This window comes from Cheilinus undulatus, linkage group 16, assembly GCF_018320785.1.
Source record: "Cheilinus undulatus linkage group 16, ASM1832078v1, whole genome shotgun sequence".
Taxonomy (NCBI): domain Eukaryota; kingdom Metazoa; phylum Chordata; class Actinopteri; order Labriformes; family Labridae; genus Cheilinus; species Cheilinus undulatus.
The window spans coordinates 14183461-14197534 of NC_054880.1; the positions used below are offsets into that span (position 1 = coordinate 14183461).

Here is a 14074-nt window from a genome sequence, read left to right on the forward strand (position 1 = left end):
ATGCTATTTTTCTATCAAAGTTGCTTGATAATTCCTGGGCAATTTCTTAATTTTGGCCTTTTTAATTAAATCCAGTCCTTCCTGGAAAACGTTCAAGGGATTTTTAAGGTTAGGGTAAAATACCAAACAATAACATCCATATGACATTGGGCCACTAAAATAAAGTGCTACCCATATTTTTTCAAAGAACTCAAACAAATCAGAGGACCAAATGCTGTTTTTAATGTCCATTTTTATTTGAAGCTTCTGCTCCACTGAAGAAAAAAAGAATCACTGCTGATAAAAAGGTGCAAGAGTTACACGAGTTTTACCTGGAGGGAGAGTTTCACATAAATATTGACGAGGCCCTGGTCAGCTTTAACCTTCCCTGTAATGACAGGAAGCAGTCGCTTTTACAAAAAAGGGGCCGTGTAACAAACAGTGGATGCCACATAGACAGGCACTGGAGCAGACAGAGGCACAGGGAGCAGGAGCGGTTCAGACGTCAGCATCATGTCATAGCCCCCCCAAGATCAGCTGCCATCAGGTGCTTTCAGACCACAGGAGCTTCGTCAAAACTCTTAGAACAGTCTGAGGACCCCAACCCTTTTAACTGATCCTTAAAGACATCATGTTTAAGGATGTAAGCATTGATTTGTCCAACAAATGAGCTGCTAAAGCCAACCCCAAAGAAATGTGGCAGCAGTTTTACACACGGCTATAACATAAAAGTTAAACACACAGGGGCTGTGATAGTGTTAACTGTCAAGGAAGAACTTTTTCATCAAGATGTCTGTAACTTTGGGAACAGGTGTCTTTTAGGCTCTTTTACAGCCCTGCATAAACACTTAACATGTTTTCATATGGTTGGTTCAAGGTGTGATATTGAGTTTTTTTAGATTGTGATTGCTCAACATCTTTTTACTTTAAGTATTGATTCCATAACGGCATGTCTATAGTCCTTTTTAGAGTGTTTCAATGAAGCCACTTGCCATTACTGTGCCTTTGTACATTCATTTGAATTCTGCATAGTGTAATATTGGTGTAATTTCAAACTGTGTTAGGGTGAGGTGGAACCACGAGACCACAGCATGTAAACACAACCACAGACAGACATACACTCGTACAGAGAACTACACTCTCATCTCGTCAGTTTAACGCCTCTTAACTGCTAGAGGCTGCACAAACACTTGAAATCACACACACCCCATGTTAAAATGCTGATTTTTACAGCATGTGCAGAAGTTTCAGGCATGTATGGTGCTAAGAATTCATCACTTGGCCTGATGTGCCACAACCTAGTACTGAGGGGGTCAGGGTCAAGCCCAATGGCATTTCTATTGCCCAGTCCATTTCACCCCTGGTAATACAGTATCCTAGGCCATGCTTACCCGCCACACCTACGGCCTACTTCAGCCTAAAATTTTGGCCAAAACATGTCCAAAAGTTCTGCAAGAACTGTATATACAAATAATAAAGCAAAAATGTAAGAGACATTGCCTGGCATGACACGCTTACTTTAGAGTCAAGCTGGCGAGACGGTGGTGTTTATTTATTCATGAAAGGCTGTATACACCCCTGTAATGCCTGCCTTTGTTGCCTCTGAAACTCCATAATGTTGTGGAATGACAGGGACACCAAAATTACACCATAATATAGCCAATATCAAAGTACAAAGGCATATTTAGAGTGGAGCTTTGTTACAGTGCTGTTGGAGGATCTAAATCTGAAAGGAATAAAAACATGTTTTAGCATTAAACCTTCATGAAAAGAGGACTCCACAAAGCCTTCATGTGTACTTAACTAATATAGGTTTGCTTCATCAAAGCCCAGCTGGACTATGTTAATCGAACTTTAAAAAAAGGCCTCAGCAGTCTGTAGTGTCTGGATTGGGTGGTGCCTCTGAATAGTCTGGTCTGAAAACGCCTGATGTCTTGAGCTGCTACTGAACACCAACAGTCATTTCCTTAAAACTTTCTCCTGACTCTTCAAGTACAAAATTAATTTTCTGAAAAAAAAAGAAGAAGTTGGAAGAAAAAGGTCACATTTCACACAACTGGAATGAAGTTGCGCCATTTGTCGTCTTACTTGGAGGCTTTTAGGGCCATTATCTCCTTAGCGAGACAGTCTCCACTTCCTCCAAAATCTACTGAGCAGGAAAACTACGAAATGGTAGCTTTAACATTCCTTTCATTGCACTTTCTTACTTATCTAAAGAAAATAAACTGTCAGTTTTATAAATCACTGTTTCCGTTGTTGAAATGATGTAGACAAGCTAGTTTTTGACATTTATCCACTAGCCTCCTTCAAAAAAACACTCACTTGTGTTACAAAATACAAGATTAAAACATGTAAATAAAAGATAAACGAATGTCTCTATATGATGAAGGATCTTTGTACTCCATGTTGTGGCAGGAAGCAGCGTGGGCTCATGAAAGCAGCTGTCACTACTGCAGAAGGAGGATGAGTGGAGCCCCCAGACTCACTGCACAGTACACACATGACTGTAGGTTGGTAAACATAAGAAATGGACAGTAATGGCTTTTCCCTTTGAACCAGGAGATCTGCCTGGTCAGTGTAAAGTGTTTTGTTGAAGAGGAGGGCTGATGACAGAGTCGTGTGTCCAGGGCTGATGAGCAGTCACAGTGAGTTTGTAGTACGTGTCTAAGTGCTTTCTGCAGCGGCGACTCTTTGGCGTGTGGTCCTGGGCCGATTCCTCGTCGAGGCGTTAGCTGTTCGTTCACTCTTGGTTTCGGACGGCTGCGACTCTGCTTGCGGGGTGCTGGCGTCCCCAACAAGCTCACGCAAGAATTTAAACTTTGACAGGAAGAGCTGCCAGACGACATACCAACCTGATGAGGGAAAGACGAGGAAAAAGAAACCATTAAAAATGCATTTTTGATCTCACATTTATCTTAGTTTAAACTAATGCATTCCTTTATTTTAAGATTTCTTTTAAGATACTCGCTTTTGATTTTTAATTTTTATATTTGTCCACCAGATGGTGCTACTTTTTCCCATTCAAAGCATGCTGCAAAATTTCAAACTTTTTGTTTTCTGCAAGAGTGCCTCGATATTGAAATAAGCGTGTCGCTATTGATGTTGGATAATGGTTAGTGTGTGAAAACTGTGTGTGTGTATTTTATTGAAGTTTTGGTGATTTTGTTCTATTAAAAACTGTGGAGCTGTGTACACATACAAGCCTTTAAAGGGTTAAAATCCCCAAAATATAATTAGTATTTGATATACATTTTTCAGGATTGAAGTAGTTTTAAAGATAGACTCATTGAAAGTAGGAAAAAACATGAATATTTATTATTTTTACAGCTGATTTAGGATGTTGATTTTTTTTGTCCTTAGGGAGAAACGCGTTTGGATATTAAAGGAACTCTCACCTCCAATTTCCACAAACAGCGACCGCGCTACGATCCGCCAGTAAATCGTACTGTGGAGCACATCGCTCCCTCTCTAGTCTATCAGAGCAGTTCCACAGCCAGCGCTCCAGTACAGATGCGGTGCGTCTCTAGAACGCCACCCCGCTTCGTTCGAATACACTTCAGGCCTATTTTCAGCGCTGGACGCTGCCAAACCATGTCAATTCCCATTGATCAGAAAGCTCTAAACAGGAAGTCACAAGCATAAAATATCTGGTTCTTTCAAAGTACAACACAATGCACAGACTGATAAATTAACCCCAAAAGGTAAAATAGTCCGCTGTTGACATACTATTCCTGTGTGAACTGGCAGTTCTCCTGGGATCTCTGCCCAACGGTCAGGGCTGCATCCAACAGCGCTCTAGCCCAGCGCTCTGGGCTAGGTCGTTCGCTTTTGGTCAGAGCAAACCTGCGGCGCTTTGGTGCGTGGCACAGTCGCCGTATGTGGAAATTGCAGGTTAAGGTTCAACAGCTATATCCTAGGTTCAGTCTTAAATTTCTACACTAAAACACATGTTAAGGTTCAGAAATGATGATGAACACAGATAAAGACTTCAGCACACAAATTGTCTGTTGGTCTTTCCTAAAAACTCCACAAACTTATTTATACACATGGCCAATAGTTAAAGCTGATACAGGCTGATGTTTACAGCCAATGTGTTGGTTGTAAACATCAGCAGAATGTTTATAGCTATGACTAACTTTTTGAGCTAATATATTCCTGTACCAATGTCATGCTAGTAATACTGTTACTCCCTATCTTAAACAGCAAAGACTCTCATGTGTCAGACTGTCAATTTAAAAAAAAGCACAATATTTTTATAATTAAAACCTTACTACATGTATAAGACATCAATAGTAAAGAGAGTGGATGCACTCGTGGGGATCCTTGAAAACACGATAACTCATCTCAAAGGGCTATCCCTTCAATAAAATTTAAAATAAGTCGCTTTTTTTGCACCAGAGTAAAAAGCATTTGCTTATAATTAGAGATACACTGATGCAGCAACCTAACATTAGTACTGGTAAATAATGCGGCCTGAACAGCTACCAGCTGCTACTGTTAATCTGCCGAGTACAATCAATCAGATGCTAGCATTAGTACACCTAACTGCCGATTGGCATATTTGGGCTCTTACACTAATAAAGTAATAAAAAAACACTGCATTGTTATCTGCATTGGCTAATTTGTTATTTCAAACACTAGTACCTACACTAATTTCCGTAACTGCTGCACCTTTTCGAAAAACTGCTCTGATGCACTGTATGCAAAATGATTTCATTCATATGGACTAGAAAGCAGGGATGCAATGTAATTAAACTTTTACTCAAGTTTTTCCTAATAGCCCTATAAAATACATAAACACAGACTATTTGGATTAATCAGCAACTTTAGCTACATTTCAGGTCTACACACACAGTTTCTGACTTTTTGGCTTTCTTTTTTAAATTAAGGACACATTTGGGAACATTTCTCCGATTAAGACAGTGTGTAAGAGTTTTCTTGCAATTTTCAGTTATTGAAAATGAAAAATTCAACCTGACACACCAGACAGACTGTTTAAAATATGCATTCCATGGATGTATAAAACATTAATCTGGAAAACCTCCCACACAAAATATTTGGGAAGGACAAGACTTTTCAAAAAAAAATAAAAAAATCTCAGAAGGTGAATGGATAAGCTTTCTGTTTGTCACATTCGTTACGGGACAATCAGAGGAACAAGATAAAGGCATGCGCCGCTCCGGTAGTAACCTGAACTCGACAGACAGGAGCTGTCATAGTTTATGAACAGTGGAGCTTGTAGGTGAAAAAAAAAACTCATGCCAAGGTCGGTCAGGAGAAGCTCAAAACCAGCTTCTCTGCCAATTGAAGCTCTCATTGGGGCTCTTTCCTTGTGTTTTAATAAAGAAATGTGACCCAGTTCTGGTAAAAAAGTGCTGCCATAATACGATTATATAGGGGTCTAACTGCTTGACCAGCAGTAAAACTAAACCCAACCCATAACTGTTGCGAACTCATGCTGAAGCAGGTGGAAAGAAGTGCAAAAACATCTCTTCTGTCATGAAAAGCTTTCAGTGCTCTTTATTTAATGCTACCATACTACAGCTACATTAGAGCTAATTGCTACACTGGTGGCAGCCATAGCTATTGGCTTCCAGCACATCTAAACCCAGCCTGTAGCCACCACCTCCTTCTCCTCAGATAATGCTGACTGGTCGGGTCCATTCTTAGACCTGGCACAGTTTCAGATCAGAGCATTGCAAGATGGATTTGCCTGATGACTGACATGGAACCTGGCCAATCTGTCTGCTTTGCAAGTTCATGAGAAATTACCACATATTGGTTACATAGGTCTTTTTAATAACAGTAACAATATTACTTCTCTTATATAGTACAGCTAATAATACCATGTGAGAAGAGGCACATTTTATCTTTTTTCTCCTGCTCTGTTATCTGGATTTTCTGTGTTAAACCGGTGTGTCCTGATAGTGTTAAACGGGTTTGTCAGACAGAGTCCATACTCTGTGTATGATTGTGAACATACACCTGTAGGCTTAAAGAAGGAGCAGCCATGTTTATGATCAGTCCTGTGTCAGACTCCTCTGCTCAGGTTAAAAATAGAAACTCCTTACTGCGATCAAAACTTTTATTTGAATACTCAGTGCACCCTAACCGACTGTAAAGAGACTTCTATAAAAAAAAAATTATGGTCAAAAAGAGTTTCACAATCAGCCCACTAATTAGCTGTCAGCCTCTTTGTAGCACTGTGTTGAACTATTATAGGCCTCTAGCTCTCCAACCCGACTACAACGAGCTATAGCAGCAACAGAGGGAGTTATGTAAGTAACTTATTGAGGTTATGTGGCGTAGACTTACCAAACAGCATGAAGAGCAGAGCACAGACAAGTGTGGCCACAATGACCAGCAGTGTGAGTCCGACACTTTGCCACATCTTTAAACTGGAGCCCTGATGGCGACAACAGCAAACACTGAGAGTATGCGGTTTATTTCCTTCTTCACTCCACAGCCACGAAAAATAACAAGATTACACGCCCGACAGCTGAGTTAGAAAGCCAGCCGAGACGAGAAAAACAAACAGCAGCACATCGCAGGACTCACACCTGCTTGTTTGCTAGCGTGTGTGGCTAGCTAGCTAGTTAGCTAGCTGGGTGTCAGACGGAGCCTCTGTAGTGTAGCGAGCCGAGTGAGGCCTGTCACAGCAGGTGAAGATAGCTGGTCACAGCAGGGTAAAGTCCTCCTCCGGTGAGCTACATAACTGCTTCATTTGTTCACGAGTTCCCTCAAACAAGACAGCAGTAGCTACAGTAACTGGGTTAAGACAACATAACCAGCGTCATGATACCGACTAACACTGCGCCTGCGCAAGAGTTGTTGGACATATGGGTATTGTAGTCTTCTGAAAATAAACGTTCGTCGATTGGTTTTTCGAAGCTGAGAGGTAACTTGGCAAATGTGTCACTTCTAACCAACTTTTACAATTATAAGCAGAAAGTAACGTAACGCTGTGGTGCATTTCTTAATTATTTTCAACACTGATTTTATTGTATTTACTTTTAGGAGCTGATGAACAGTTTAGGGTGGCGTCAGCCCCCAGTAAACGGCCTAGCGACGCCTATTTAGTATTTACGGGTTTTTAGTCGGCAATTCAAGCTGATAGTGGGCTCTGTCTGTGTGGGGTTCGCATGTCTTTAAATATTTATAGAGTGTTTCCATTTCTGATGCTTTCTCCTCAGTTATAGTGTTATCCTCCCAGGTCTGACACTGAATCACCTGCGAGGTTTGACTTGTCAGCTGCAAAGGACACTTGTCTGAAATTGCTGTAGAAAAATGATTTTGAAAGTGGAGACAAGCAGAGAGATCAAGGAGAGAAGAGTCGTCGGTCTCCCAGCCTGCTTTCACATCTACCCTCCCTCCCAAAGCCAGTCCAGTATTACATGCGCTACACAAAAATGTATTTTTGGGTGAAAAAGGCAAAAATTATGGCTTATTTTTTGTCTTTGGACTATGTAGCGATCTATGGCATGGCTAGACGGAGACTTACAGCTCTGTTGACAGTATCAAAAGACAAGTTTCTGTCTATTTTTGGATTGATCTGCAGAGTTTTTTGGCAGCCCAAGAAGAAAGTAATGTCAGCCAGGCAAGCAACAGCTGGCCAGGTGGAGGCCAAGTAAGACACGACTGCTGGTCAGCCGAGGGCCAAAGTAAAAACTGCTAATGGTCAACCGAAGGCTAAAGCAGACACTGCTGCTGGAGGCCATGGCAAAAACTCTTAATGGTGTCCTGAGGGCCAAAGCAGAACCTGCTGTTGGTCAACCGAAGGCCGAAGCAGAAACTGCTATTGGTCAACCAAAAGCTGAAGCAGAAAGTGCTGCTGGTCTGCCAAGGGCCAAAGCAGGAACTGCTATTGGTCAGCTGGAGGCCAAAGCAGAAACTGCTATTGGTCAAGCAAAGGCTGAAGCAGAAACTGCTATTGGTCAACCAAAAGCTGAAGCAGAAACTGCTATTGGTCAACCAAAGGCCAAATTTGGAAACTGCTGTTGGTCAGCTGGCAGCCAAAGAAGACACTGCTGCTGTTAACTCTGCAGCCACAGAAAAATCCAGCCCCAATAAGACCACCCAGAAGAATGGTGGCTATAAAAAGCGCAATAAAAAGCGCAAAAAATGAGGCCACCAACAGAGAAAAGTAAGTCACTTGTCAAAACTGTTCAAGTGACTTCTTCAAGGCCTTTAATTATCTTTTGGGTTTCCTCCAGGTGCTCTGGTTTGCCCCACTTTACAAGTGAAAAAACTTTATTAAACATGCTTATGCAAATAAAATATTTGCTCTAATCTTGTAGTTTCTCTCAGTGAAGTTTTTATAATTTATTCATATCAAACTGTCACTGAAGTTTCATCTGAATTAGGGCTGGTCAATTAATCACAAATTAGATTAAATTACAATATGACGTGCTGCAATTTACTAATCACAGAGGTAGCAATATTTCTTTAACTTGAAATGTGTCAAAAAAACGTTCAATATATTCATTTTTTGCAGCAGAGATTTTATGCAAATTATTCAAAATTGTGTCAACGTGGGTATCCATTTAAATATGACATACTTCTCACTAATCCCTGCTTGAATCAGTGCTGATGCACCACACTGCTGCTGGCAAAGCTTGACCTCCACCCCAGCCTCCTCCTTTATAGCACAAAGCTTGTTACACCCTCATATTCAGATTCATGCTACTATGTATTAATTGCCTCTGAAATAATTGAACATTTATAAATGTGTAAGCATGTCTTAAGTACAAAACCCTGGTAACCCTAGAGAAAACCTATTAAGCAGGCAATGGAGGTAACTCTTTGTCCACATGGGGCACCAAAGCCAAACAAAACAATAGAAAAGTTCCTAACAGAAGCTTTGAAAGAAATTTTTAAGTTCAACTTTGCTGTTCATTTTTACTTTAATGATGTTACTGTAACCTTAGCATATGGAACTGTGCTGATGTTACTTTACATTATCAACCTACAGGTAAAAATCAGAATTTTTTTACACTTAAGATTCTACAGGAAACCTGTAAATTGGCTCCTCAACTTGAGGAAGATTCAGTCATACAACTGTACTGTCAAACAAATCACAATACTAAAAAAATGGTTCAGATAGACAGCGGGGTTAATATAGATGTCATATAATAATTATTTTATATTTTGGATACAGTAAGTTTTTAAGTGGCATATTTCAACACCAAAGTTAAAAAGAACCCTACAAAAGAAAGAGATGGTAAGACAACTTAAGAAACTATAAATTCACAATGCTTGAAAGCATGGCTGCACTAACTCATAATATCCAACAGGTGGCATTATTTTTACATATAAGCCAACAGAGATCTGTTGACCTCTTTCTGAAGTCATTCTGAGGATGTGGCTGATCTGTGTGCTTCAACCATTCAACCAAGCAGTTTATAAAGAAGATAAAACCTGTTTAATTTCCATTAAGCTGCATCATAAAGGTCACATACAAGCAGAGGTAGAAAAAGTACAAGACTGTTTTACTCAAGTAAATTAAAGTTGAAATAAACCCAGCACATAAAGTAAGGACATTTTTGTTTAGTAGAGTATTTCTGTGTTGTAACAATGTTTCTCTGCCATAAATCTAACACTGCTGGAAAGTCTGTTATTTCCCCTCTAAATGGTGACATGTTTTTAAGGAAAAAACGTCTACACGCACGTCCAAACCTAGGTGTGCAGGTGCTGAGCCGAAAAAGAGACTGACATGGAACAGAAAGACGTCACGCACACTCCAGAAATATAATTGTTTATTGCACCAACGTGATGTTTCGAACAGAGTATCTCTTCATCAGACAGAGCTACTCTGCTCGAAACATCACATTGGTGCAATAAATAATTATTTTGGAGCCCTGCAGGGTGCAAGATGTCTTTCTGTTCCATGACACGTTTTTAAGGAACATGCATTTGTGGGATGAGCAGCAGAGCTGAGTATGTGGGTTGCACCCATGAAAAAATTGCCAAATCTTCTCTGCCAATGCCAAACAGCTTATTCTACTAATAACTCTTGTTTGGTGTTGTTTGGTGGGTTGGATGATTGAAGTCTGAAGAAACATTGGCAATATAAAAATCCATTTAACAAACAGGAGCCCCAGCCACAACAGCCTGGCAACGTCTCATACTGCTCACCAGCCTGGTCACACACTGCTATGGGATGGCAGCCCATTCTTCAACCAGCATTTGTCACAAGGCAGCCAATGTGGTTGTGGTGGTCACTCTGGCATGAACAGCATGCCCAAGCTGATCCCACAAGTGTTCAATGGGGTTGAGATCAGGGCTTCTGGTAGGCCATTCCATCCTCTCTCTTCCCAAATTTTGGAGGTAGTCTCTGGTAAACCCCACTCAGGACAGAGTTCTGTCCCAGACTGTGGAGATATGGGATTGCCACTGGTTGCAGAATCTGATCTCAATATTTCCAATGATGACAAGCCTTGTTTTCCAGGGAGGGAGATGCCACCCTACACCATCACACGGCCTCCAACAAAACATGTTTCTCTATCGGTGCAGCACTCAGCACAGCGTTCTCTGTGTCTTCTCTACACTTTGACCCTATGACCCAACTGCTGATCCCAAATGGTACCTGATTATCAGCACCTAAACATACCAGAAGCTCAAAACATGAGTGAATAGCAATAGCAAAATGAGCTGTTTGGCATTGGCAGAGAAGATTTGGCAAATCTTTCATTTCACATACTCAGCTCTGCTGCTCATCCCACAAATGCATGTTCTTTACCAATGTGACTTCCTTTAAAAGGGAAATAAACAGGCGGTCCAATGGTACAAGATTTATATCAAAGAAGCAACAAAGCAATAATCTACCAAACACTAATTTTCTTACTTTTGCTAGTTTAGTTCAGACACAACCTCTTTAAAAACAGCATATCATACCAGAGAGGACAGTCTAGCTGTCATTTAGAAATTATTCCAGATAATAGGTCCAGCAACACTTCAGCAGTCCAACCCCAGTCTTAAACCTGGATGTTTTTAAAGTGATCCAGCTCTGGGATCTGGTTGTACAGGTTGAGATGTTACAGGAGAATAGGCAGGTAAGGAGGGAGTTTACCAGTGAGTGCTCTGTAAATAAACAGAATACTGCTTTCTATAGAGGGCCAGCCTAAAGAGCCATACAGGTCACAATGATGAGTGCTAAAGCAAAAAGCCCAGTGAGATATGGCAGCCAATGTCTTCAAAACAGAAGCGGCTGCAATTGTACAGAGGATGTCCGCATAGTCTAAATCTGGCAGTGTTTTCCCCTGGACAATCATTGTGCTGTTGTGCTGTTTCTCATTGACAAGCAGGACTTATTCCTATACAGACACCAAGAAGTCTTAGTTTCTTAATTAAATTTGAGATATGGGAACTAAAAGACAGATCTTGAGTTGTTGAACATGTTCATTTTTACATTATTCAGTATACACAAGTTGTTACAAGGTTTTCAAAATGCGGTGAAGTGCTATACCCCCAAAAGTTACTCACTACAATCTAATGACATGAAATGATATGGTCCTGGCATGAGCTGTTGAGCTGAATGTATATCAGATATTATATTGGAGCTTCAGATCAAGTCAAAGATGTAAATCCTACTTTCAGCGCTGAACTAAACCCTCCAAACAGAAGGCCATGTCTTGACTCAAACATAGTTGCAGGCAAACATATCCTGTCAAGTATGCCAGCCAAAAAATTTGCATATTATGTTAAGGTGTAGGCAGGAGTTATGCTGAGGAGATGGTATTTTAAACATGTGATCAGAACAATGTGTCCAACCAAAGCGTGTCAGTCAAGGCTGGACTGACTCAGTCCAGGCTGGACTGACTCAGTCCAGCCTGTTTGCCTAGAAGCTCTCAGCCATTATTTACAGTCACACAGCCTTGATTTGGCTTAAAAGACTTGGATTAAGATGTATTTGTGTAATTAGACATTTCTGACAGTAAATTAGACAAGTAGGATAGCTTAGAGTTGAGGTTTTTACAGTGTGGGAGCCTTTCATTTTGTATTTTGTCTTCCGCGTTTCAGTTTTGTGAGCCAATACTTAAAAAAGTGTTTAAGAGGCGTTTAGTGGCTTGCATCAGCAAGTAATGCTTTTCCATAAGGTTGTGTCCTTTCAAGTTACTTATCATGCTTTAAGCTTTTAATCTTTAGGATAATTACAACATTTAAGACTGTGAGAATTCCTCCTGTAAGCATTTGTTCTGAATAGGAAAATTAGCTGTAAAGGCCAAAAACTTTGTTGTAACAAGCTTTGTAATTTCTGCTGTAAAGTTGATGAATGTTAGCCTTGCAGCACTGGTGGATTGACCAAATTCCATGTCTGTCATTAGATGGATCCATTTTCCAAAGCTTCAATCTGAAATACTTGTCCATAGTTAGAAAATGAGTGAATCAATCAACGTCCTTAAGAGGTGGAAGCTATGGGGGGAGGTTCAGTTGTGCTGCAAGCCTAGTGAAGAGATTAGCTCAGATGCAGCTACTGTGGTAGTTTTTGCTAACCTTGCAAAGCAGATGAGTTTGCCAGACTCCATCTCTGTCATCAGGAAAATCCATCTTGAAATACTCATTTGAGGAGAACAAGGCGGTAGCTGTGGCCGGGGTTTAGTTGGACTCAGAGCTGTTCATAATGGCTGCCTCCAGGGTGTTTTTTACCTAAGATGTAGCTTTAGCATAGCGTCAGTTTTACTAGAGCTGGACCACGTTTTTGTGTGAAATAAAGAATAAAATCACAACTAAAAGCTTTTCATGATATGGAAGATGTTTTCACTCTTCTGCCAACTTGCTGTGGCATGAGTTTGTGAAGTTAAGGGTTTGTTGTTGTGTGAGTGGCTGTATACAGTGGCTGCTAGTGGAGCGATTGGCTCAGACTTAGCCACAGCAGCAGTTTTGTCAGAACTGGACATTTCTTTTTTAAAACAAGGATAGAGAGGAACACTGAGAGCTTTTTTTTTTTTTTTAAGGATTTATTTTTGGCCTTTTTGATAGGACAGTGGATAGAGTTGGAAACAGGGGAGAGAGCAGGGAGAGACATGCAGGAAATAGTGCCACGGGCTGGATTTGAACCCAGGTCGCCTGCATATATGGCATGCGCCTTAACCACTCGACTACCGGCGCGCCAACACTGAGAGCTTTTAATGACAGAAAAGTTGTTTTTGCTCTGCTTCAGCATGGGTTTGCGATCGTTACAGGTCAGGTTTTCCGGTGTATCCAATGGCTGCTGCCGTGGTAGCCGTTAGCTCGGACGTAGCTGTAGGAAAGCAGCAGTTTAATCGTAACTGGACCACATTTCTTTTTAAAACAAGAGCAAAGAGCCACACCAAAAGCTTGTCTTGACGGAGAAAATGTTTTTGGACATTTCCCCACAGGCCTTGGCATCAATTTTATTCACAGAGAAGCTCCGCCATTCACAATCTAAGGCAGCGGTAGCCTGTCAGCTCAAGAGAAGCGCATACGTACGTCATTTTGTCTTGTTGCTCTGATTGGCCCGTTATGAATGCGACAGACAGAATTTGCTCCAATTACCCTCTGAGAAATTTTTGAAAGGTCCTGCCCGTCCTACATGTTTTCTTTGGGATCTTTCCCAGATGTCTGTGAAATATATTCATGCAAGGGATATATAAAAGAGTATCTCTGGTATGTCAGGTTAAGTTTTTGCAGAAGTGGACAGCATCTCTTTATTAAATGATGGTTGAAGAAATGCACCGAAGGCTTTTCTTGGCGGAAAAGATGGTTTTGCTTTTCCCCTAACAGGCTCCAGTGAGAGTTTACTTCACCAACTGGTTCCACTGATAGTTAACAGTGATGATGGCTAGGGTTATTATGTACTCAAATGACTGTAATTGGGTTGTTTTTGGGGGTTTCTTGTTTTTTTTAGGACAGTTTGAAATCAGTATTTTTCTACTGAAGTAAGTTTTAACCAGAGTAACTGTACTTTTACTTGAGTACAATACTTTTGCCACCTCTGCTGACAACACAGTATCAATTCAGAACAAAAAGTCAACAATGGAGATTGGCTGAGATGAGCAGCAAGTCTTAAAGGTCACATATTATGCAAAATACACTTTTTCAGGCCTTTCTAGCAAAAATAATTGCCCCTGGCCTG

The 14074-nt window shown here is 40.8% G+C and overlaps 1 protein-coding gene across 2 annotated transcripts; it reads right to left on the bottom strand.

The window, feature by feature from the left end:
* Positions 1-201: 201 nt before the first annotated feature.
* Positions 202-6783, bottom strand: smim13 (small integral membrane protein 13). Of its 2 annotated transcripts, XM_041809934.1 has the most exons (3): positions 6540-6783; positions 6295-6385; positions 202-2831 (listed from the first exon to the last, which is right to left on the bottom strand). In XM_041809934.1, the coding sequence occupies exons 2-3, from the start codon at positions 6368-6370 to the stop codon at positions 2644-2646; spliced, it is 264 nt and encodes an 87-aa protein (XP_041665868.1). In that variant the 5' UTR covers positions 6371-6385; positions 6540-6783; the 3' UTR covers positions 202-2643. The 2 variants fall into 2 exon arrangements, with proteins under 2 accessions (XP_041665868.1, XP_041665867.1); XM_041809933.1 differs by having other exon boundaries at positions 6295-6783.
* Positions 6784-14074: the final 7291 nt, after the last annotated feature.

Bases quoted from the DNA above. Each gene is read 5' to 3' on its own strand.
- smim13 (XM_041809934.1), bottom strand. From the start codon at position 6,370: ATGTGGCAAAGTGTCGGACTCACACTGCTGGTCATTGTGGCCACACTT. The intron at 2,832-6,294 runs GTAAGTCTACGC...TTCCCTCATCAG, and splicing joins TCTGCTCTTCATGCTGTTTG to GTTGGTATGTCGTCTGGCAG.